The sequence below is a fragment of the Mycteria americana genome, chromosome 6 (genome assembly GCF_035582795.1).
Source record: "Mycteria americana isolate JAX WOST 10 ecotype Jacksonville Zoo and Gardens chromosome 6, USCA_MyAme_1.0, whole genome shotgun sequence".
Classification (NCBI taxonomy): domain Eukaryota; kingdom Metazoa; phylum Chordata; class Aves; order Ciconiiformes; family Ciconiidae; genus Mycteria; species Mycteria americana.
Genome location: NC_134370.1, coordinates 69,657,927 through 69,684,097, shown reverse-complemented (window position 1 = coordinate 69,684,097; position 26,171 = coordinate 69,657,927). Strand labels below are relative to the sequence as shown.

The 26,171-nt window shown below is 43.8% G+C and overlaps 1 protein-coding gene across 23 annotated transcripts in view; it reads right to left on the bottom strand.

Moving 5' to 3' along the window:
- Positions 1–26,171, bottom strand: part of GLCE (glucuronic acid epimerase) — a 57,401-nt gene that overhangs the window by 13,983 nt on the left and 17,247 nt on the right. For 15 of the 23 annotated variants that reach the window (XR_012776317.1, XR_012776319.1, XR_012776316.1 and 12 more), the window contains exons 2-3: positions 25,909–26,008; positions 22,331–22,531 (exon numbers count right to left, since the gene is read on the bottom strand). The exons of 2 other annotated variants lie outside the window; for them this stretch is intronic. Coding sequence is in view for 6 of the 21 variants with exons in the window: in XM_075506433.1 (XP_075362548.1) it covers positions 22,331–22,419 (89 nt within the window). In the remaining 15 variants the exon portion in view is untranslated. Of the gene's footprint in view, positions 1–22,330; positions 22,532–25,538; positions 25,758–25,908; positions 26,009–26,171 lie in introns of all 23 variants that reach the window. 6 more of the 23 variants (XM_075506443.1, XM_075506444.1, XM_075506445.1 and 3 more) reach the window with 2 other exon arrangements.

Sequence of the window (26,171 nt, the reverse complement as noted above, 5' to 3'; positions counted from 1 at the left end):
TCTAATTAAAATGCAACGAAATAGCATTTCTTACAGAGTGAACGACTAGTCTCAAATGGATCCCAAAATAGGGGTGCAATTAGAGAAACTCATTTCGCCAATTCAAAGTGAGGTGTCAAGGCTTCTGAAACACTGTTTTTAATATAAAGAACAACTGGGTTAAATAAAAATAAAATCTTGCTACCACTGCTTTATTAATGATGCCTGGAAAAAGGACAAATCTTGGTATTCCATGCTGTGAATTAGGAATCCACAGTCTCAGTTGTGTATCTGACAACGACAGATTCAGTTCTGGTACTCAGTTCTTACATAAAACCAGGTTATTCACATTCTAAAAATATGTGAGAGTCTCTCTCTCTTAGGAAGTCCCTTATAAGACAGGTTTTTTGATCTGTGAAGCTGTGTTGAACATATTAAAAGTCAGAATTTCTCTGAAGTCCAGACTATTGCCAAGTTTCTGTGTACTCAAGGGGAAAATGATATGTGTGTGTGTGTATACACATACACATTCTTTTTCAGTGAGCAAAGACTTGACCATTTCCTTTTGATCAACGCCAGCATCAGCCCAAGCAGTAATTCTCCGGTTCATCACTTCACTCCCTTCCAGGTGTGGGAATTAACTGCAGAACTACCATGATATTTAGCATTTCTTTGGTTTTCCAAGAACCATTAAAATACAACTATTTCAATAAAGCATTCTAGCTTCTTGAAGATACCTCAGTGGGAGTTACACAGGAGTGTTAATCTGAAAATGTTAAATTCCAGCAGATGCTGTATCACATCCTCCTCTGTTAGAGATAAATTTTCCATTGCAGCAAATGAGGAGGTGGATGCAACACTTCCAGGCACAGACCTGTCCACTGAATCCTTCTAACTTTTCCGTAGCACTATTTATACTCACGCTACCCGAGTCTACCAAAGAACTTAAGCCGAACCTAATTTTAACCAAACGTCAGAGCCTTTTCTTGAACTCATCTCACCACTGACATTTCATTAACTTCTGTCCTTCAGTGTTATTTTTTAAAAAGTTTATATTACCAACATTAAATTATCCTTTGGCATTATGAAATACTGCATTTTATATCGTTGTAACAACGATTGTATTTACTGTCAAAAACCAGTAAGAGGACTCTTTCTTTTTGAAAATCCTGAGAGTAAAATTTCAAGCACAGGAACGAAGATGCCTCTCCTCCACCGTCCCAGTGCTCTACATAAAACACCAAACATCCAGGAACCAGGGCAGCCCTTGTATTAGTCTGAACAACTCTGGAAGGAAAAAGGAAAAGCAAAAAGAAGAATAAAATCTAGAAACAGGAGAATGGTAACTTCTTTAGTAAACCCTTCGAAAAGGCGAAGCAAAGAAGCCGTGGTTCCTCGGAAAAGCAAGATCCCTGCTGCTTCTGGGTAACTTGTGGGGTTTTTATTGAAGGGCTTTTTCCTGAAAGATCAGCCATTCCCGGTTTAAGCTGTTTTAACAGATCTCTGCTAGCATGTTGTCCTCCCAGCCCCAAAAACTAGTGCTGCTGTTGGATCCCCGTCATTTGTAGCTTACTTCAGTGTGAGCAGGAATAGGTTTGATCCCCCGCGCTCCTTCACAAGTGCAGCGGAGATGGATGCATTTAAGACAAATTCATTTTCATCTTGCATTTTCAAAACAGAGATAAGATAATTAACTTAGTTTGCCTTTTCATGGCCCTTACACAAGAGCAAAATGCAATTTCTTTTCCTGCTGAAAGCTCATAAAACCAGCAACAGAAACACTGGACATGCTTTGTGGGAGAGCAGGGTGTGATGGGCAGGCGAAGAAGAGGACGGCCACCAAGTCCCAGGCAGAAACACTCGGCACAGGAACCATCCCCAGTGCTTCACTTGTCATTGCTCAGCTTCAAAGGAGGCTTGTCTCCTGGATATAACCATCGATTTAGGCCACTTGTAAACCCAGCAGGCAATACTGCAGTCGTTTTGCACACGGTTGTGTTTGTAAGCGATACTCTCCGGCACAGGAAGACCTTGGGGTATTTTCTAGGTGGGAAGATGCAGCTCCCCAGGCTGGGAAGCACCGTCTGTGCCTCCCGGGAGGGAGGGAAGGGAGGATGCACTCCAAAAAGCACTTCTGCTTTCCTAGTCTTAATCAATGCGATGTGGTGAATTTGTTTTCACAGAATCACAGAATCACAGAATCATATAGGTTGGAAAAGACCTTTAAGATCATCGAGTCCAACCATAAACCTAACACTGCCAAAACCACCACTACACCATGTCTCTAAGTACCTCATCCAAACGTCCTTTAAATACCTCCAGGGATGGCAACTCAACCACTTCCCTGGGCAGTCTGTTCCAATGCTTGATAACCCTCTCGGTGAAGAAAAATTTCCTAATATCCAGTCTAAACCTCCCCTGGTGCAACTTGAGGCCATTTCATCTCGTCCTATCACTTGTTACCTGGGAGAAGAGACCGACCCCCACCTCTCTACAACCTCCTTTCAGGTAGTTGTAGAGAGCGATGAGGTCTCCCCTCAGCCTCCTTTTCTCCAGGCTAAACAGTCCCAGCTCCCTCAGCCGCTCCTCATAAGACTTCTGCTCCAGACCCTTCCCCAGCTCCGTTGCCCTTCTCTGGACACGCTCCAGCCCCTCAATGTCTCTCTTGTAGTGGGGGGCCCAAAACTGAACACAGCATTCAAGGTGCGGCCTCACCAGTGCCGAGTACAGGGGCACGATCACTGCCCTAGTCCTGCTGGCCACGCTATTTTTGATACAAGCCAGGATGCCATTGGCCTTCTTGGCCACCTGGGCACACTGCTGGCTCATATTCAGCCGGCTGTCAACAAACACCCCCAGGTCCTTCTCTGCCAGGCAGCTTTCCAGCCACTCTTCCCCAAGCCTGTAGCGTTGCATGGGGTTGCTGTGGCCCAAGTGCAGGACCTTGCACTTGGCCTTGTTAAACCTCATACAATTGGCCCCAGCCCATCGATCCAGCCTGTCCAGGTCCCTCTGCAGAGCCTGCCTACCCTCCAGCAGATCAACACTCCCACACAACTTGGTGTCACCTGCAAACTTACTGAGAGTGCACTCGATCCCTTCGTCCAGATCATTGATAAAGATATTAAACAGGACTGGCCCCAACACAGAGCCCTGGGGAACACCACTTGTGACCAGCCGCCAACCGGAGTAAACTCCATTCACCACCACTCTTTGGGCCTGGCCGTCCAGCCAGTTCTTTACCCAGCGAAGGGTACACCCGTCCAAGCCATGAGCAGCCAGTTTCTCCAGGAGAATGCTGTGGGAAACCGTGTCAAAGGCTTTACTGAAGTCTAGATAGACAACATCCACAGCCTTTCCCTCATCCACTAGGCGGGTCACCTTGTCATAGAAGGAGATCAGGTTGGTCAAGCAGGACCTGCCTTTCCTGAACCCATGCTGGCTGGGCCTGATCGCCTGGTTGTCCTGTATGTGCTGCGTGATGGCACTCAAGGTGATCTGCTCTGTAACCTTCCCCCGCACTGGGGTCAGGCTGACAGGCCTGTAGTTCCCCGGGTCCTCCTTCCGGCCCTTCTTGAAGATGGGTGTCACATTCGCTAATCTCCAGTCAGCAGGGACTTCCCCAGTTAGCCAGGACTGCTGGTAAATGATGGAAAGGGGCTTGGTGAGCACATCTGCCAGCTCCTTCAACACTCTCGGGTGGATCTCATCAGGCCCCATAGACTTGTGAGTGTCTAAGTGGTGCAGCAGGTCACTCACCATTTCCCCCTGGATTATGGGGGCTCCATTCTGGTCCCCATCCCTATCTTCCAACTCCAGGGGCTGGGTACCCATAGAACATTCGGCCCTGCTAATAAAGACTGAGGCAAAGAAGGCATTAAGTACCTCAGCCTTTTCCTCATCCTTGGTCACTGTGTTTCCTCCCCCATCTACTAGGGGCTGGAGATTCTCCTTACCTCTCCTTTTGCTGCTAATGTATTTGAAGAAGTGTTTTTTGTTGTCTTTGTTTTGAACCACGTGGTCTGGAAGCAAGTAACCGGCAGCAATCCTCGGACTTACCATCCCAATCTTGTTTCAGAAAGTGAGATTCAGTTTTTGCAGAGGAGCGAGATTTCAGTGCTGCTGCTGCCCATCCGCCCACGAGAGCATTTTATGTCCAGCGCTTGCACCGAGGGTCTGGGCTTCCACAACCTGAACGTATTTCAAGTGGAACGGGAAGACTGCTGCCAGGAGGACCCCGAAGCAGCAGAACGATCCTCCCCAGAGCCCTTCCAAAAAACCTCATCTTCAGGTGTTTTTCAAGTCTCACTGGCACACAGAGTTAAAAAAAGAAAGACTATTAAAGCAGCGTCACGTGCTGACACTGGACATGACACTTTGCATAAGGGCTGATGCATTTTACCCAGGCTAGAGGCAAGAATTATTTAAAGCTTTCTCACAGCTCCCCACGGTCCTGTCTGTGCAGGTTACTGGTGACACTGCGGTGACAGCGGACAGCAGGATGAATGCAGACAGGAATAAGGAATAAAAGCCCACCTGCTTGTATTCATTTTTAACCATTATGCCCATTTCACCTGGGTGACACAAATACAAACTGCGCTTTCAGATCAGCATGCGATATGAGCTGCCGGTGGCTACTTCAGTGCCGTCATTTTTTTTGCTCACGTTGCGTGGATCAGCTTTTAATAAACCAGATCAATGATTCTCCAACCAAGAGAGATGACTTGCATTTAACTCGAATTAAAAGCCCCAGAGGATGCATCACGTGCAGCAAGAGCCCGACTTCCACGGTTCTGCGACCACCCTACTCACACGAGCAAAGAGCACAAAGTGTTTTGAGCTGGTTAAAAATACTAGACGTCTTCCTGAACAAATAACTAAGGACTCAAGAAACCACATCACAAAGTACATTCCCCAAGAACACTGTTGGCAGCAAGTTAAAGCATTCGCATTTAAATTCTCTGTATTTAAACAATAATCAAAAGTAAATTGCCCGCTGAGTCTCGGAGGTCTCCAAATAGCCTAACACACCAGCTCCGTGTTTGCTCGGTAGGAAGACAGACAGTATTTTTACTTAAGACCAGGGATTTCTGCTGAATAGCGATAAGCTACCTATTTACTTTGAAGCCTCTATGCCAGACTAAGCTATTTAGTACAGAGAAAAAAAAAACAACCCTGAACAGTGACTGCCAATCTGAGATACGTTAAATTCAATATTTAAAGAAAAGATACGCCGCACAATTTAACAAAATAAAGCAACAAGACTAGAACTTCAATATATACCCAGACCTAAAAGTTATACTCAGTTACACACAAACCTCAGACAGAATTTTTCCCCATTTCCTGTTAATTACACACAGCAAAATACTATTTAGGCTAGTCATTACAATGTTCTATAATAGAAAAAACAAAGAACTCAGGAATTGTTTTCAGTAACGGTGGAAAATTCTTTCAATAACTGTAATGACATCAAAATTTCAGATCCTTTGCCAAAGCTTACTTATGTCTTAAAATGTGATATTTAGAAATCATCTAACTTCCTGACAGCTCCGCATTTCCCAAACATGTTTTACCTGCGTCCTCAATCTGCTTGTGTTGGCTCCTTGGACTTACTTCCTATCATCTGCTTCATTATGCAGCTGCTTCCCCACTACGCATACAAACTAGGACTGTTCTGCAAAACACTGGACCTGGAGGTGTTACGCATTGAGGAAAGCCATTAAAAATGTTCTGGCGATACGTACAATTTATCAGAGTGCTAACCTGGGCAAGCTGGTTGCAACAGACAAGCCTAGCTTCTAATATTTTATTTATACTTGATTTGCACAGAGCCTGTACTCAGTTAGTGTTTTAATACATAGCGCCTTGTCAAGATTGCTTGTTTTTTTCCTTAAGTGCTAGGAAATTACAAGACTGTACAAACAGAAACGAATGTATCTACCATAACTGAATCTAGACTACCAGCCTCCGCACTGGCTCTTTAGCACAGATTTACTACCTAATCCTCACTGCTTCATCTGTGGATCATCAGACAGAGAGGATCTGAAATGTAAAGTGAAAAAGCCGTATCCAGCAGCTTATCCTACAGTTTTCCAGTCAAATTAAAGTCTAATACAGTTTTATTTGTATCAACACATCTATTATTAAGCATCAGCAAAGTTTGTGGCTATATAATAGTTAATTCAAAACGTCAAAGTATTTTTCTATGGATGCCAACGTTATAATGTCTTATTAGAAACTGAGATTTGCATTTAATTTCTGCATCGGGCACATTCAGTGCTGGTATCCATGCAAGGTTTTCAAGCAGGTTTAGCTGCTGCTTTGAGACGCGTAGGGAGTGACTGCACCCAACCCTGGCCCCGCTCCCCTGCGGGACAGCCGTCTTCTCCTGCCCTCCGGACAGACGTACGCTTCTCTGCACTCAAGACAGTTAACACAAATTAGAGTGAACTAAAATCCTGCTCTTGTGTGGGGAAATAGCGTCACGCAGCCCTTTGACTGTTACGCGATCAGGAATGTTTTATGATCTAAAACTGGAAAAAAAAAAATTGTAAAATTGGAAAAAACTCACACGCTTCGTTGCAATGAAGTAGACAAGTTGCTTCAAGACTCGACAAGGCCCTGGATAACCTAGTCTAAGCCCTGCTTTCAACAGGAGGTGGGGCTAGATGATCTCCAGACGTCCCCTGCAGCCTCGACTTTCCTATGAATCCACAGTAAGACGCACAACTCGAAGGAGGCGCGTTGATATAGTCAAGAGAAAACACACGATCTGTTTACGTTGGTCCTACAAAGCAAGCACTGGTCTTCTTTCTCGACTCCTGCATATGCTGCACACTTTGAAAAGCATCCATCAGCCTGCATTAATTTTAAAAGATCTAGTATAGCTCAAAGAATAACTGTATTCTAAAATAGATAGACAAAAATATTCCTTCTAAGATGCTAGGAGGGTGTTCCCTTGGCCTGCACGGCAAGCGATGGGTTTATCCGTATTTCTTTGCACAGCTGCTCAGCCCATATGGCATTCGGACCAGCTGGCCAGTCCCAGCCACGGCAAAGGCTCTCAGGCACCAAAGAGATACCAAGGTGCCTTTGTTTTTCTAGTAAACCTAGTGCAGAAAACCACTACAAAACTTTGAAGATGAAGTTACTTGTATATCATACTTTTATGCCATAATCAGGAAAACCAGTTAGTAGGGACTGCTGCTGCAATTATGAGCCCATTTATTGTACAGTCTAATAAATCTACTTGCTTTCCAGATGGATTAAGCTATTAAACCCCTCACTAATGGCACAAACAATAACTCCAAAATCTAGCTGCTGCTTACAGAGGCATTACACTGCCTCTTTCCAAGCTATCAAGTATTATATTGTTACTACACAGGTTAATGAAGCAAAAGATGAAACCATTTCATCTGTCTCCCTTACGTTTAGGCTTAGAAAGCAATGCCTGAGCAAGTCTCAAGACAGCAGCATTAAGGGCTGTAACAAGGCTCTCAGGAGGAGCCTCGCAACGTTATTTCATGGTGCTGGGCTCTGTCTTCAGGCAGGAACGGAGAACCCACCGCATCGCTGGTTTTACAGCACCCCAGTCCCTTTCCGCAGCCGTACTCTGGACGGCACTAGCTATGGCCGTGACCGGCCTCTCCTGGATGCTGCTGCTACCACGTTCAACTCAAATTGCTTTTCAATTAGCTTTACCTTCCTGACAGCGTATCCGACTGCTGAGGAAACGCCAGCTGGGAGGGGAAGCAGGGCAGCATAGGCAGCCATCGGCTCAGGCTTCTGCGGGGATCGGGTCGGGGGCCGAGGAGCTCCCACTGAACAACCCCAGCGAGCCGGGTGGGGTTTAGCAGCTTTAAGCAGTAACTGAACTGTCGGTTCTGCTTTACTGCGATCCTGGGACCTATGGGGAAAAATAACTGCAACTGCCAACTGTGTGGAACTTACAGGACCTAGCACAGGTATGTGCTCTGCTTGCACTGCCGGGCACAGGCGTTAGAGCTGCTAGTTTTTCTGCTCGGCAACATGTTATTGCCTTCCTAGAACAATGTAAAATGTGTCATTTCAACTATTTGTCTTCATAAAGTAAAAACACAACAACAAAGCAAATAGGGGAAGCCCCTTCCTTACACCTTTTTCTTTACAGTGCTGTTTGGTGACATGCGATGAGTGGACTGTCAGAAAAGGTCTCGCTGTGGATTAATCATTCAGAGCAAGCAAAAACCATCTAAATAAGGCGACCGCAGGCAGCATTTGCTACTTTGTGGACACAGACATATCATCTACTCCATCCCACCGTGCAGCCTGGCTGGCAAGAACAAGCAATTGGATTGTTTTGTTCCTCTGGATCATTAGTAACTCCCTCATAATGAGACATCTGATCACAGCCCTGAAGAAGAAAAAGCAGACTTCACATCAAGAAAGTAAGAGCGAGCACATGTCCTTCCTCACTCCTCACTCTCCCCAAGTTCCTGGCTCCCCACCCTGCAGTAGCTGGCGTGTCCCCGGGAGCGGGGCACCCAGGGGTGATGCTTCAGCCCTCCAATCTAAAAAGGGCAAAATTTTAAATGAATATAAATCCCCATCCCCACTCTGCCCTGGCAGCAGTTCTCTCGCACGTGTGTGTTAGGGAAGTGCGGGTACCTGCTCTCGCTGAACAGCACTATGGTTTTCACTGCAACTCGTTGCCTTTCCCAAAATACAAGCATTTGAGCTCAGAAGTGATTTTTGTCCAAAAGTTACTTTAACTGCTTATTGGAATCAGTGTGATACAGAACATTTAACAGCTACAATTACAGCTGTGATCCTCACAACACACCATATCCCCAAACACCCACGTACCAGCTCTGTTGCGCAGAATAATTGTGCAAATGTGCTAACATGTAAAGACGACGCGTGTTTTTGGCAGCACTATCTCTAATGGACCCATATGCCGATTTATGTCCTAAGACAACCTTGCTGACAGAAAGCCCGCAGTACCTGCCAGCTGGTTAAACCATTATAACCTTTACCTTAAAGGTGGGAAGGCATTTTATGTTTAAGCCACAGCCAAGGAATAGTCAAATTATAAGGAAAAGAAAGATAACACATTTAAACAGTAACATAGCACACGCTTCCTAAGTAGATGGATAACGTTCAGCCCGGCGTTGAACTGAAGGCGCAGGCGTCCCAGCGCACGTGCCATGGGGGACAGAGGGGACAGGAGAGGGGACAGGCGCGCCCGGGTGAAGTCTCTGCCACCCCAGCCGCACGGCTCTCTGGAAACTCATTACTCGGATCTGAGCTCTCTGCTGGAGGCCAGCATGTAAAGCCAAATTCCTTTAATGCAAGGACTGATCCAGTACAGCGGCAGTAATTTAAATTTTGATCGTGCCACTAGAGAGAAGATAAGCCACGTAACTCATGGTCTATTTAGCCCTAAAAAGTCAGAACATATCTACTTTGGAAATCCCTTTCTACAGCTCAACATTATGCACGTACATCTTTAAGGTTGGCAAGACAAAAAAAGCAGAGTTTTCCCCTCCTGCTTCCCTCTTCATGGCATGGTGAACAGCTATCAAACCTACCCACCTAGAGGAAAGTTTAGAGAAAAAAAACCCACAACCAACCAACCTGCTTTTCAAGCCACAGATCCAGGATTTCCAACCTAATTCTAGGCTGGATTTATGAATCATACAAAAAAACCCCCCAGCGTTTAAGGTGCACAGACTACAACAACGCAGGACAAAGCACCTAGCCGTGCACCATGAGGTTTATGTATCTTAGCGTGTCTATAGCTTACAGCAACAGAACTTAAATAGTAGCATCAACTCTGTGCTTAACAAAGCAGCTTTAACAAAACAAAAAAGCCGTGTCTTCTTTTACCCAGCCCGATATTATTGCCCGCTGCAAGACAAGTTCTGCACGTCACACACGGCTACCCCGATCCAGTTGCAGGAAGTCACCTGTCTCTGCTGAAAACATACACTGGATGAACTAAAATGCAAAGCCTGAAGCCGGGTCTCCCTCCTTTTTGAAAAGAGAGGGCAACATCAGAAAACCCCCTCTCCGCCAGACCCGAGGAGCTGCCTGGCTGCTGGCGCAGGGCATCGCTCCTGCCGATTCCACAAGCGGATGTGTTTTCCCTGGAAATTAATGGAAAGTGAACACATAACCTAGGATCAAAAGATTTTTTCACTATCACTTTACATTTTACTGGCTTATCAGAAATGCTTGAAAGTTGTCTCATGCAGTTACGTACACGTTAGCAACTACAGCCTGCAACTAAATTCTTTCACCAAATGACATGACACTGTCACTCAGGCATGACACCGAGCCAGCTCGCAGTTGAGCTCTCCGTCTCCTTTGCTTTCCTAATGAATTGGGAAATAATGGCTGTAAGTATTGAGCAGCCAAAGCAGCACGAGCTTCCTTCATTCTGGAAAAAATGTGTTTCTCTGTTTTGCTCTCAGCATATGCTCTGGGAGACCTTTGACATGAACAGAAAAGGAAAATCTTTTACCCCGGTGCCAACAGAGGCAGCACAGCTCAGTGACCCCAACCGTGTTAGACCTGTTGACTCTTCTTGCTGCCCAGAAAGCCCCAAGCTTGCTTTGTGCTTTTCATTTCTTCCCTACCAGGTTCCCTCTAGGAGTTTCCACTAAAAAATCCCCATTATTTAGAACATCATCGTTTTCTTCCTGCTATTAAGCAGCCTGATATGCAACGTGCATTTTAGTGGGAAAGGCGGAGCAGCGTTCTCTTTCCCGACAGGGTTTCGCAGACAGTAACCGAGCGGACAGAGATGCAGGCACTTCTGCTGCCAACTCATTACAACGCCGACAAGAATTCAATACAAAGCATGCTCCAAATTAAAACTCGGACAGCTGGCAAGTATTTGGCATGCCTGCTCGCGTGCGGCCTTCAAATAAAAATAGAAGAACCCTTCTAGTCTGAACACTGCCACCATTTAAAAGGCGCGGGCACGAGGCTTTGGAGAGCACGCACACCTCGCCCTAAAAATTACACGCAGTTCCTATCGAGCAGATGAACTTTGAAGACACGGTCCGACATCTTCACGAGAGCATGTTTTTGTTTGGCAATCGCTAGCGAGCTTCAGGTAATTTCTGCAGTTAATCATGCCTTGCCTTCCAGTAAGCGATGGACAGACGACAGCGCTGCAGGAGCCAGCGTCACAGCAGTACACGCATTAGCAGCTCCCTCATGCACTGCTTCTAAGTGCTCCCCGGAAAGCTCAAACCTCCGGGAAGCCCCAAACCCCACAGTTTTGGTTCACTGATGTTTACAGTTTATTACTGGCATTAATTATTCACAACTGTACTCACAACAAGCAGAGGTTAAGGAAGTAACACTGCTTATAGCAGAGAAATAAATAAAACCTGGTTTAAGTTAGAGGAACTGGAGAAAAATGCCTCATTTTCTGAGCTTAGCAAACCCTGGTGCTCTGTACAGATGGTTCTCCGGGAAGGGGTTACTGATGGTAGTTACTCAATTGCAGAATTAAAGGTTTCAGCGAAATTTTGCTGCTTCAACTAAATATTTCTAAAGAGAATGACCTGGGCAACAATAAGCAATGTCACTTCACAACTTTATTAAAGGGATTTTGCCAGGAAGTTTTGAAGCTTTGATTATAATTGCTTTCACGGGTGTTTTCTCATAGTGCTCACTTCGAAAAAACCCACTGAAAATACTTTTCCTCAAAGTACATCCTGTAACATATTAGTAGTGGCTGAACCTCGATATTGGTAAACACAAGCTCAGCAGCAACATAAAGCATAAAGTTTTTCCATACATGCTGGTTTGAACAACAAATAGAGAGGGCAGAGACCTTGGGAATGGCCACCTCTGGGTTTTACAGCCCGGCTTAGACACAGCCCAGCTTAGACACAGCCCGGCTGCATAAACCAACGCGGATGGGCACCAGGAACGTCTGATGCTGAAATAAAGCAGTGCCTGTGCACGGCCCCACTCCTAAACTATCGCTTTCTAAGGATCTGTACATGAAAATATACGCACCAGGTTAACAGTGTCCGAGCTGTAGATAATGGGGAACAGGGTCGAGGCAGAAGAGCAAACACCCGGCAGCGGGGTCTCCAATCCACGAGACGTCTATTTCTGGGGAGAGGTGCCGAGTTTCCCTCTCCTAATCCTTCAAATCAAGCTCTGTCTGGCACTTCATTCTCCAAATAACAGTCAGTCCCAGCAGAGTTTGTGTTTAGACTCTGGCATTAACCCTGGCAAACGTGTTTGGAAACCTTCTGTTTCTAGATTTTTTCATATTCAGCACGCCAGAGATTACTCGGAGGCAGCAGCGCTGGGTACTGGGGAGACCAAGATAACGTACAAATCCTGTTTTTATTGAAGTTCACCACAAAGGCTGAGCTAGCTTTTACATAAGGCACAACAGTAACTTCAATTCTGTTTTTTAGAATACAGCCCATGAATGCCTATAGGCATGTAATAAGGCATAAGATAAGAGATATCCTTTTATTTTACCTTTTTTCATCCTACTTTTCAGCTCCTTAGAAGAGTTGATGAAAAAGGAGGGCAGAATAAAATTTGAAGCGATCTAAATCACATTCTGTGATTCTGTGATTCTGTGATTCTGTAAAAACATGCTGAAAGCTACTTGATAGCAAACTGCTTTGGCCGTGAATTATTCTATACAGCTATGACAGTGAATTATTTATTTTGAAGTACAGGAGGTGATTACCATTAAACATCCAATAAACAAACAAAAAAAATTTCCTAGTGAAAGGAAAGGTCAGAACAACTGCAGAGAAGAGATGAAAGGTTTTCAGAGAAGACTTCTCTCTCCAGGAAGAGACGCAGGTCAGTAAAAAGAACTGTTGCATGGGGAGAGATGGAATATTTTTGTCCGTGGCTCCTGTGTTCTGCTCATTTCTGAGATTCCTTCTTCACTTCCAACAAAACTGGGATGCATACCTACAATTATTACAGACTCGGATGTCCAACACAGAACCTAACACAGGCTTGGCAGGATTTGGAGCTTTAAAATTCTAGCAAACAAAATATAATTTGAAGTAGATCAGTCAAGACAGCTTTTCTTTGTAAGAAACAGAATTGCAAAATCTTCAGACTCCTTATTCAGGGGGACCAGAGCCACAATGCAGGATCGGAGATCGAACGCAGGGACCTGGCTGGGGGATACCATATGCCTATCTATTCTCCAGCTCTATTCGGGAAGGCCACGTCTAAGTTTAAATAGTTTTGCCAGTTGGAGCAAACGACAGACTTCACTCTTAAAGACAGCAGGAAATACCAGACGTTCAAACTCTACCATAGTGCCAAATTCTTCATTTTTGTGACTTTTTTACGCCTATGCCTGCTTGAAAAATAAATTCACATTTTACAAGCATTCTACCCCAATATTTTAAGCACCAGGATCTCAGTTCTTCTAATATTTGTAGACAGGTGTATTTCATCCATGATTTAAACCTACACTTTTTAAACCAAACACAAACAAGCCTAAGAAGCAGCTCCACCCCACCAGGAACAAGTCCCAATGGTGTGTGTTATTGGACAGAGAGCAGCAACACCGAGTTGCATCAAACGAGACGAACACGCGGCATTTGCGCAGGCGAGGCAAGGACGGACGCCGCGCACCAGCGGCTGCTCCAGCCGGTGGGTGCAGAAGGGCCCAGGGAAGCGACGGCTCCTGGAGATCACCAGCTAAAGCATCACGTGGAAGAGCACAGAGCATGGTCTGCGGGACTTCCCTGTTTCTGTTCAATGTTTTCTATTAACAGTGATTGTTGGCTCCATCATCCAGTAAATCTGCAAAGCTAGGACAGCATTGCAAGGACAGTGGAAAACAGGATGCTTCATAAACTAAGAAAGTGGTCTGGAAAAGAAAAATTCAACAAATGCAAGTTATTCAGACAGGACTAACCAACTGCACAATGAGAAGACAGAAGTTGTCCCACTAAACAGGATGGCTTTAGGGTTTTTTTGGTTTGGTTTTGCTTTTTAAAGTACCTAGAGGCTATACTGCATTGCAAATGAAACTCCAGCAGGCTGTCATCAAAATAAAAATCACAACGGGACGGGTATACACGTGGAAACGGTTGACAAGTTGCAATACATGAAGTAACCCTTCTGCTTTGCTCAGCGTTTTTGCAGATGCAGCCAGAACACCGACCCGTTTTGGGTCCCACTCCAGGAGGACACAGACAATTGAGAGAGCAGCAGCAGGGACAGATCCACAGCACCATTTTGTGAAGGCACGGTCCCCGCCGCCCTCTTCAAGGCCAGGTCTCATCCATTCCACATCTCTACACACACACGCTCTGCTCCAGTGCTTTGATATCGAAACCAGTGGTTACAATCAAAGTTGTTTTTTTGGTTAGTTTTTTTAATGGAATATCTATGTCATTTCCTGGAGCAGCTGAGTTTCAGTTTAATTTCATCCCAGTCTAATGGGACTTCAGCAAGTTTAAGTGGTTTGTCCTTAGGAGAGGTAGCCTTACAGAAGTGTATCCACGCATCCCCTACAGAAACTCCTTTTTCATGTCATTCACTAGTAAAGTGGTAATAATTGTATTGAAATAAGAAAAAAAAAAAATTTCACTGTGCTTTACCACATTTAGAAGCAGTTAATGGAGGATAGATGTTACAATAATGGCTCTATTCAGTTTGTCTAACAGCTTGAAGTGGAAGCTTGTAAAGTATCTTTTTGTACTGTGGCAAAAAAAGGCCTGCGTACATTCTGGTGGCTACATCCTTCCAGTTTGTGTTTTAGAATTAGGTTAACTCGCACCAATAAAAAAAGTCCTAACGGTCTATTAAACTCTCAAACTCTCTTCTGAAGCAAGTTTGCCTTCTCTAGCTCAACCTCCAGACACAGTAATTCAATTCTGAAAAAGGAAAGAGCTTTAGCCTTTAAAAAAAAAAAAAAAAAAGTTTTGGCTTCATCTGGATACCCTGGAACATAAGAGATGGAAGTGAGCAAGCAGTTCCCAAAGCATCAAATATTTTCTACTGGTCTGTCTCTGGACATCAAGCCTCTTCTGACTTGCCCTGCTAGCGCACATATGCCACGTACCTATCTCTCACTTCTGTGGGAGCACAATACAGAGCCTGATTTTGCTGCCTCCTGCCACCTTCTCGCAATTAGGAGAGGGACCACTCCCCTTCTGCTGGGATGAGGTGGGTTTGGATTTTGCTCTCCCCAGTGGCTGCCCTCAGGGGGTCCTGGAGACCCCTGCAAGGAGGGGACTGACAGTTTCTCCTCCGTGCAGGGCGCAATGCCACCCGGCAGCGCACCGACAGCCCTCCCGCGGGGATTCCCAGGGCAGGCAGCCACGCACCCTCCCACGCACCGGACCTCGATCCCTCGGAGGGACAGCTGCACTGAATTGCTTCTCACAGGCTAGAAAAATAGATGAAATCACTCCAAACTCCTTGGATTCACAATAGATTCAGAAGAGGAGGCTTGCGTAATTTCCATTTGGATAGAAAAGGCTTTTGATAACGTTCCCGTGCAGGAGGCAGCTCTTTGCCTACATGCAAAGTCCTCGGCTTGCTATGAAAGATGAGTATCATCTCAATGAAGTTCACACAGTCCCTCCCATCGCACCTCGCCCTCTATGCACTAACTGTAGTCAGTGCTGGATCAGTTAAGTCATAGCAATAAAACTAGTTCTTAAAGCCCAGAAATCATAAACTTACACAAATATCCCGACTCTACACAACAGTTCTTCCTTATGAAACTCTGTTCTCCATTAGCCTCTGTAACTAAGACTCCTCCCCGCTTCCACCTCAATAATTACAGGACTGAAGATGTCTTGACTGCAGTTTCTCACGTTCAGGAAACAAAAGAATTTACGAAGAGACAATGCTCAGCTCCAAATGCGGATTTACAGTCAATGTTAATCCAGAGGGAGTCTCTAATCATGTTCTTTGGCTCCACTTCTCAAGATAGATTTTAGCTGTTGTTCTTGTTGCAACACACCGAATTATAATCTTATAACAGGATACTCGCTATTCTTTAAGAAGTGGCACTCAAATTTCTTCAACCTCTAAATACTGAGCAACCCACAGAATAGAAAGCTGCAACCCGAACTTATTGCTCTTGACAACATAATCTTCCTGCTTTTCTTCTTGGGATCAGTCTCATGCAAAAAACCCTAGCGTCAACCGCAGTGTCTAGCAATATCATTAAACAAAAGACACGGACAACAGATACTTCATGTGTTTCAAGGGAAATAACTGGCGGTGCAATAACCTCGATCCTAACAAGCACAGACTGATTTTGGTCTGCGGCTACACGATGGTTTCTATTTCCTCTACGGGCTCTTAGTTTGATTGGATTAACTGCAGGCCCCCCAGCAATACTCCCAGTTGGATTTCCACATTAAAAAAACGTGGGATGGGGCTTTTGGAGCTGCTGTTCGGCTGGGATTGCGGGGCTTAATACCTTCAGCGCTAGGAGGACAGACTAAACATCATTCAGCCATCGAGTAAAGACTCTTGTGCCCAAGGATGCTGCGGTGCCCCTACAGCAACGACGGCGTTCAGCTAAGCATCTTTGCTTCCTGACTTTTCTCTGCACCACCTCCCCAAGCCCCAATTTTTTTCTTCTACTCTCTTCTTGCATCTTATTTTACACAAATTAACCTACAGGAGTTTTGCTACAGGCTTCAGGAAGAACACAGTTTCACTTCTGGATTGCAAATTTTTTACCACGTGCCTGTACGACAGTCGCTGCCTGAAGCCTGCAAGCAATTCCCTGGCCCCAGCGGGGAATCGAGGTGTCGGCGGCTGTAGCCACATAACCGGTATTCCTGCTGAAACCCAGGCAGGCACCGGCCCAGAGCTGCGGCAGACAAAGTCCTCCTAGCTCCCTGTCAGCCAGGCAGAAGAGTTAAATTAGACCTTGATACTTACACCAAATACTTTGAGTAGCCCCGTTTAAATCAGCAAAGACGCATTCAATATCCTTGGAAGACGGGGACATTTTCACAGAAGCTGCACAATGTAAATCCTCAGAATCCCAAGATTTACCTACTACTTCTTAGAGAATTCCAGTTATGAAAAAATAGCTATTAACATGAAACACGCAGGATAAAGGCAGTTGTCTTATTCAGTTGTTTTCCTGCAAAAACAGGCTACAATTCCCTCCGTCTCCCCCGGCAGTTCAGGTAAAAGGGAATGATTTGTGATAGATGTGTGGTCTTTGATCACTACTCTGAGACTGAATCTAATGGACCATAAACTACCAACCTCTCCCATGTCAATAAATAATGTATGAATATGTATTCATACAAACACACGCGTATAATGCATTGGGACAGCAAGTCAGAACCAGCAGGAAAATATTATCCTCTTTTCCAAAACAGGTTAAATCATCACCACTTCATGCATCCATTCCTGTTGCTAAAAGAAACTCAGTTTCGTGGTTTACCTGTTTTTTTCCAAGGCAAGTTCTGCTCTGCAGAAGTAGGAGTCGATTTTTCTATTTTAAATAAACTGCTGTGAAACATCAACAAGCCCAGGGCCTCCTCTCCCCCACAAAGGTAGGCAGCATCACTACCACAAGCTTAATAGCAAGGAAGATTTCAAAGTAAGAGGGAACAAACAGGAAGGATGTAATCAAGTTAGCTATTTTGGGGAGAAGCAAAGCAAACTTCAAGAAGCTTTAAGAACAGCCTAAAATTGAAGTAAGTCCAATACAGTTCAGAATTCCTTCATTACGAAGTATCTCTGAGACGAGCAGCATATGCAAAAATTCTGTTTGCAAGCAAAAAAACCCAAGCCAGCCCAAAACCCTTTCACAATCATTCTGAAGATGAACCCAGTTCCAAGGACACTCCTATTCTTAACTCCAGGTCAGCACCCTTGACCTTCCAAGCGTGACTTGTAGCCAGTGAGGTGTCTGACTAAACTGATGCTTTTTTTTTCCCCCTCAAAACCACACGTTTTCCAATGGCAAAAAGTGTTGTGTTAAGACACTGGGGCAGAAACTTAAAACCCACTCAGAGCATATTCTCCACAGCAAAGACACAAGTTACAAATACTTGAACTGAACAGGAAACACTGACACAGGAAGGTTCCCAGGCAATCCAGTTACCCAACGAGCACTGACCTTCTCTCTCCTCTCCACACCGTCTATTCTAAACCACGAAACATGCAACTCAGGGACAGAGGAAGCAGGGAAGAAGAGGAGATGAGTCAATCAAATATTACCTCCTGATCGAAATACTTTTATTTAGATTTCCTAGAAGCCCTTTTATTGTTAAAGCAAGAAAGAGTACATTTTGCAGCAGCAGTTCCTAAAGTGCTCATCTAAATACAAACTACACTACTTTTACCTGTTTTTACGTCGTTATTATAAATATCTGGGTTTGCTGCACAGATTTCAGAAAAAGATAGTATTTCCAGTTTTAAACTGGCAGTAGAATATTTTAATATGTTGGTTCAACCCTCTGACGATAGTGTTTTATGTTAACTCCTGCTGATTCACAGCAAACAACTGGCACTATTCACCACATCCCAGAACAGCAAAAATTATAGACGCTCAGGTCACTAGAAGATATTCTAGAGTATACTCTAGCCATTCTGCAAATAGTTAGAGAGGTTGAATTTTAGGTGTTTTAAGATTTGAATAATTTGCCTCTTTGGAGGAAGAGCTTTTACCAAAATGAAAATATCTTTACCAGAAATACAAGAAAATATAAACTGTTTAACCTCAGCTAAATATATTCAGAATGAAGCCTCCAGCACTCAACAAGCTTAAGGAGATCTCCACTTGATGAAAATTCACTCAACAGGTTCCCTTTTAGAGACTTTATGAACGTCCTTATAGTTCAGACACTCAGCTCAGTTCCACAAATAGGAAATTCAGACAAGGGTATTCGGAAACGGCACAAGCCAACCTCAAAACCTTACTCTCCACTGAATGCAGAGAGGAAAACTTCAATCCTTGAGAAGACTGACCACGGTGAAAGCGTGCACAGCACCAGCTCATCCTGGTTCCCTGCTCGCCAACTTGCAAGATGATGAACACGAGAAATGCAGAGGTGAAAGAAGGAGGAGAACAACCATGAAGGGAGGAGAGCTTTATCAATCTATCTATACACAAACATAACGATTGCTTTATGGACAAGTTGTGTCTATCCTACAATGAGGTCGTTAATCTAATGAAAATCTATCAAGAAAAATGTGTTGAGCCTGACAATGATATTATACCTCATCATTAATCTTGACCATATAACACCGCTACAGGCAAAAGAGCTATTAAGATGAAGACACTTAAATCACTCTACAGATGGAACTCATCACGCCACTGTAAAAATGGTTTATTAGCAATACACTTCAAAGCATTATCGGAAATTTTATAACAAGTTATTTCGTATGTATTTAATATTTGTTGGGGCTTTATTGTTGCATCTTAGTTATTTTTAAAAGTTTGTACTATTAATGATAGGTCTGCCACTGACAAATGTAGCACTGCAAGCATAATTTACTCGCAAGTGGGTTCTTTGTGGGAGTTTTTCTTTTGAGCAACTGGCAATGGCATTGCCAAAAAATTCTGCGAACATGCAAAGATCCAGTTAGCAATTAAACATTAACAATAGTTTCGCTGATTATACTGTTTATGCTGAACACATTCAGCAATATGCATTGCAGCAAGAGACTGCATATACAGACAGGATAAAGTGATTCATAGCATTTCTGTGCTAGCAGCTTTACTGAAAATTTAAACAAAAAGAATTTTCAAAGTAAACATTTTAAGCGGAAACGTAAGCATTTAGTATTCTATGCATATATAAGCATTTTTATTTTACGCATTATAAGCGTTCCTATTCTACGCATTATAAGCATTGACTAATAATGCAAATAGAGCGTTTTTGACTTCTTTCCTAGCGTTGCTGATAATTTTCAGAAAAGATGGTGCCTGGAAGATACTGAGGAAAGGCACGAAAAGCTAAAACTACTGGTGACGTCTGCCCGTTGCATTGCTGACACCACTGGCTGCTGGGCATGATGCAAAGCAGGTAGGTTCCCTATACTTCAGAGGAGAAGACATCAATTCAGTCTTCTCACCACATTGTACAGCCAGAGGCAGACAGGGCTGTGGGCTGCCGTGCCGTCCCTCTCCACAGAAAACATGTGGATTGATATAAAATTTGTTAACCACAAGCATCAAGATGTGTAAGCAGGCTACCTCCATTAATGTACGTTACTGCAGACCAACGAGTTTGATCCAAAAGCATTTCCATTTTAGCTGGAGATAGCACTGCATTACAGGAAACGCGCTTGTAAGGCTTAATGTTGTTAGATGGATGCGAAGACAAAGTATTTGCTTGTGAGCAAGATGTACAAAATGCCATTAGCAAAGCTGCCAGAGAGAATGCTAATGCCATATTCATCTCAAAGAAATTGTCGGTGGCTGTATCTTCCTATTTGAGTGGGTGCTAGTTCTTGAGAGTCACTTGCAGAAGACAGGGGAAACCTAATTATGGAAAATAGCAATATCTTTGTCAAAAAACCAGCAAGCAATTAAATCTCCCCTACACACGGAAATATGTATTAAAGCTAATTATTGTACATCGGTCAATGTAACTGCAACTCAAATGCAACATGGTCCACGTAATTAGTTGGCACTAATGGAAACCTCATAATGCAACAAACGTACTAAAATACTCTGCGTCAAGAACATTTCCTCGCAGTACCAGGAAGTCGTGCTACTCTCTTGTCGAATTTAAGGAGCCCTTTGCCAAAGAGAAGACGGATGGATATCCCCCCCTCCCCAATATCAACGTCTGGAGTTACTGAGGTCCTCACTCCTGAAGGAAGGTGCCCAGTTGATGGCAGGTCCCCCATGCCCAGTTGCAGCCTGGGCATGCCCCAGCTGTTTGGGCTCACCATCGAGCTGCCCCAGACCTGCTGCTAGAGGCTGCAGCAAGAGCTACTCTCAACAACTTGATTTGGCCACATCAGGTTATCAGCTTTGATAGCCTTGTTAATACACACGACCGAGAAATACTTTTTTTTCCCTTTTGCTATTCTTGTTAGCTCAGCTTCCTTTTGTTCCATTAGATATAACCCTTGCCATTGAGAAACTGCTTACACAACTCCAAGATACTCTCGGAGAAGGCATGGCAACATTTCCCAGCCTTCAGCTGGCTACTGGGCCAGTTTCACTTCGATTTATACTGCTTGGCGATGCTCAGAGACACTCTGCCAAAGCGGGAACAGCAGGAAGATAAAGGAAGATTTGCAGCTGCAGCAAGTGCGGGAGCTCCTCCCGTCAGGATGCCCAGAGCATTATTAACTCCTCGGGCAATGAGAACACAGTGGCAGAATTTAACAAGCATCTCTGCTGCACCTGGTACCTACTAAAGCACAAGAAGAAGCACATGTTTATGAAAGACCACACTTCACAAAGCCCAAAATGTTGGGCAGAAAACAAACACTATTTTGTTGCAGGCTTCACAGAATTAGTAATTAGTGTTAGTTAACTATTAAGTGATTTTACCCCTTCTGCAAGGTGTATTTCTCCAAGAAGAAAAAAAAAATAGTTTCACCTTCGGGGAAGGACATGGTTGAAAGACCAGTTTTTGACTGCAATGGCAGATCTTTTTCCGATGACACACGACTAATACTAGGCTGGGTGCAGCACGTAACCGTGCCCAACTGGGCAAATAAAGGCGAGCATGCACCTGGTATCATCTCAGTGACCGTCAGATGGATGTTACCCTACAAGCCAAGTCTGCTAGCAAACAGCACAAGAGAGATTTTTATGGGAGAAATGTTGAATTTACCAGAAAAATTCTTGGTGAGGCAAACTTCTCCGACAGCCATCACTCTCCTTTGTAAAGGCCGATTATTTGCAGGCTCCAACAGCTGTAAGTCAGTTTAATATTTTGTCTGGTTTTGTTTTAGTTGCAGATACCTGCCCAGTTCCTCAGTGTTTTTGAGCTTGTAATCGAACATCACCGCTTATCCACCGCTAATATACTCTGGCCTAATAAATGAGTGGTTTAACGCACATTTAGTGACTTATTTCAAGTAGGTACAAATTAACCAAACCACCTTTTTGCCATCTGCTTGGAGAAACAAATTCCCACATTAGGGTAATAAAATATGGTGATGTGACATTTCCACAGTACCTACAGAAAAGTGCGCTTGGGCACAGCCCGTCTCACCTCCGCGGGGAAACGACACAAAATACACCGAGCTTGTGGAAATTTCCAAACAGAAGCTGGTCCTTTGGAAAAAAAACAAACAAACACAAAACCACCCCGCTGGGGAAGTGGCTCTGGATGTGCCAATCTAGACTTCACCACAATCATAAAATACGGAGGAGGAAGGGAAAGCTTACGCATCTGTTTCCAGCAAGGGAACTAGGTCACTCGAGAAGCAATTAACAGGCTCGCTGCAACGATCTCCTTCCACCCAGCCATGGTGCATCAGATCCCAGAAGTGCCCGATGAGCTGGGAGGTGGCTGCACGGAAGCACCAGCGCCGGGACGGTCACAGGACTGAAACATCCCCTTGTTTGAGTGGAGTTCAGAACAACCTTCTGAAATAACAGTTTTTCAGATGCTGCTAGTTAAAGGTTAGCCAAAATCTTAATTAACACAAAGCAGAAATAGAAAACAAAAAGGTTAAAGCTCCTCTGCAGTCTAAAGGCCACCTGTGTTTTACCGGGGGAGATAGAGGGTATGTTAAACTTCAGCAGGTGCCCTAGATGCACAGACTGTTATTTAAATATAGGATAGATCAAGCAACCTAGAAAGACTTCATCCTAATTATTACAGCTGAACAGTTACTGCTGAAGCACAAGTAGCATAAGAAGCCATCACAGAATTATTACAGAAAAAGCTAATTTAACAACCAGCTCTGGAAACATGAATTGGGGCTGTCAACAAGGATGAGAAGACTTCACAGAAGGTCATCAGCCTCCAAAATTAATCTAGAATGCCCTTGCTGCTTTGGAAAGGCAATATTGACCTGGAGATGTGACATGAAAAGACAGACTGATGCAGAAGTCGAAGACACGACCTGGTATCCACGGGCACATTTACTGGGAGGGTGCGGCCAGTGGGTTGCTCCTGCCTGTAGTAACCTGGTGTCTCTAGTAGTGGGTGAGACGAGTGAACACGCAGGCAAAACGTTCTGTTGTCACCAATACTGTAAAAGTTTCTTCAAGAAGAAGTTGTACCCACACACCCCCACACACCCCATTGCCAGGAAGAGTATTCTCCTGAAGTTTCTGTCCAACAGCTGTTCAATATTCAAGCATAAAAATAAAATTAATACTAACCTATTTTCTTCTGGCTGCTACAGGCTCCCTTTTTCATCTAGAAATTCAATGCATTCACTCTTTATTCTCTTTCAACCCCACTGACAGTCTATAAATTATTACTTTATATTGCAGGGCATCCAGAGGCTCCAGCCAGGGTCAAGGCAACGTGCTAGAATAGACACACTGGCTCCAGAAAGCTTCTCAGTCCCGCTCTATCAAAATACTCTTTTAGTGGATGCTAAAATGCTCCCTCTTTGTATAAAATAAACTGTTCAATCTATGTCAATAGCTTCTCTGCTGCTGTTCCCCCTGGCAGATTAATTATCAGTCCACCCAGATCTTCTCCTTCACCATATTAACTGATGCAATGTCATTTAAAACATATTAAATACAGCAATATACCAAACGTGAACATTTGAATAATTCATGAAGGCAAAAAAAAGGTCTACAAAAAGCTAGGAAATTTTGCAAACATCATTCTTTCATCTACCACCCTCCCCTTTATTTTTTTAAACCAATACTGAACTTGGGGGCAATTAATATCCGATACAGTTCTAACAGCAGCAAAATAATTTTTAGCATCTCCTTCAAACCACTGTTTCATACCATCCATCACTTACAGGAAAGCACGATCAAGACAGGAGTCTATGAATAACTCTGCTTTTTCTCCAGGATTCAATCTAGACTGCTTCTAAATATGTATAATGCCTAGACTACATTAACACATTAAAGCTTTGTAGATTGCCATCAGTGCTTCTGCAGCTTAATTTCATCTGTCCCTCACAATTCACATCTTCAACTACTTTTATCCTAAAGAAAAAAAAAAAAACCACTCCACTTTAAATTTAAAAACTCATGATGCTCACATAAGCAGATTGCTAAGCATGTTTAAGAGGAAATATATTTAAAACCTGGCAGCAAAACTTTATTCCCCTGCTAAACAGGAGGTATTCTCCCAGATTCTATTGCCTCGATGTTAATAAAAAGCATATTCTACGATCAGTTAAGCTTGAAAAAGTCTGGGAAGGATGATGAGTTTGACAAGTCAAACAATTCAGGAGTAGACTTGGAGAATATAGCAAGCGATAGAAGAGTGAACATTTGAAGCAACTGATAAAAAAAACACCACAAGGGATTCAGTGTGTTTGTTTTTTACTCCAGCTGCACAAAGGATAGAAAGGCACAGTGCAGTAACACAAAATGGATGCTTTTTTGCAAAACACCACCTTAATTTCCAAACAAGTTTGTCTGGCCAGTTAAAAATTCATTTCCTGCTTCTGACAGAAGATTTTAATTGCTAAAACAGATGCTCTTTTCTGCTCATTCAAAAGTAACAAGAGAATTTAAGACATTCTGTGCCCAAGACAGTCCTGCTGCACAAAGTAATTGGAAATGACAGCTCACATACACCCGTGCAGGCTTGACGTTTGTACATCAAGTTCTGAAATAAACCTCGGCAGATTCACAGGAGTACTCACCCCGAGCTGAACAAATTCAGCAGCAAAAGCCTGAAAAATAAAACTTACCAATTTCAGATTAAACACACAAGAACAGCATGTATTAATTATTGGGCAGAAGTTTAAAGTTTCCTTTAATCATTTTGAAATGCTTTGAAATCACATGTCTGGGATAGCAGCTCCAAAAGAGCTTTTATCTTTCAGCTGTAACACAAGAGGCACACTGGAAACCCCAGACAAGATTTTCTACCTTCCAGTTTTGGCATCTCTCCTTTTGAATTAGGTTTCCTGAAGTTGCACACAGCAAGATATACCACAACCAGTAAAGAAACTGTTTAAGCACAAAAAATAATCACTAAATTTAACACGAGGAGAAACTTCTACTTGAAAATCAGTCCCACGGAAAGCCAAGCTTCAGTTTAAGACGTGTATTTTATCTAGCATCCCAAAGCCTCTATGCAAGGACAACAGGTTAAAAATCCTGCCTCTTTTGTGCTACCGAGCTCATGCTTACAGCATGGATAATTATATACAATATACAAAAGAAGGACATTAACATACTTCTCACAGAAAAACAAATAGTTAGGCTAATAGCATGCAGACCTGTTCTCACCCACCACCTTACCCAGACTAATTCACCACCAATACTTACAAGCACTCACACTGGAGTAATTTATGGATACCATGGTAACATAACTACAGCTCACCAAGTCTCACCTTTCATGAAATTCAGGCAACTGCTACCTCTCCAAAGGGAGATTTTTCACCACCTCCACCCTATTTCCCTCCCCCAGCATCCTTCAGAAGTTACCGAGCTTACTTACCGTCCAAAGGGGGAAAATAAAAACCTCTGAAAATTAGGTTTTAGGCATGACAGCCCTTTAGCCGTACAACAAAGCCCACCAGCTCATCTCTGCCCCAGCACCGCGACCGAGCTGGTGGAGTCCCCGTGCGAAGCAGCCTGCTTCCCTTCCTCTGGGCAGGCTGAACCTGGTTATTGCCACGACACCTCCTGTAAACACCCAGCCATATGCCTTCTGCAGCTGCAAGTTATTAAATCGGATGAATGTTAACTGTTTCGGCATCGACAGCAGGCCAAACATTTTAAACACATTACAGAAACTCCAGCCCGAGAGTTAATCAAATACAGACATTGATTAAGCAGGGAACAGGGGGAATCTGCTCCTCTCTTACCTTAAGCAAAGGGAGGTCTCTGAATTCTAATGCATCTCAGATTTTTCAACTTCAAAAATAGATCAGTTGGTGATTTAAAGTGATTTTCCTCTCCGATTTCCTACAGGGGACATGTGAAGAAAAAAAAAAGGGAAAAATTGAAGTACTTAAGGATCTGCAACAGCCATCGGCATTGAATTTTTTCCCCTCTATCTGTAAAAATCCTCTTATTCAGTCCTGTCTGCTCTTAAGACAGCACTGCTGACGAATTTCAAGGCTCAGCT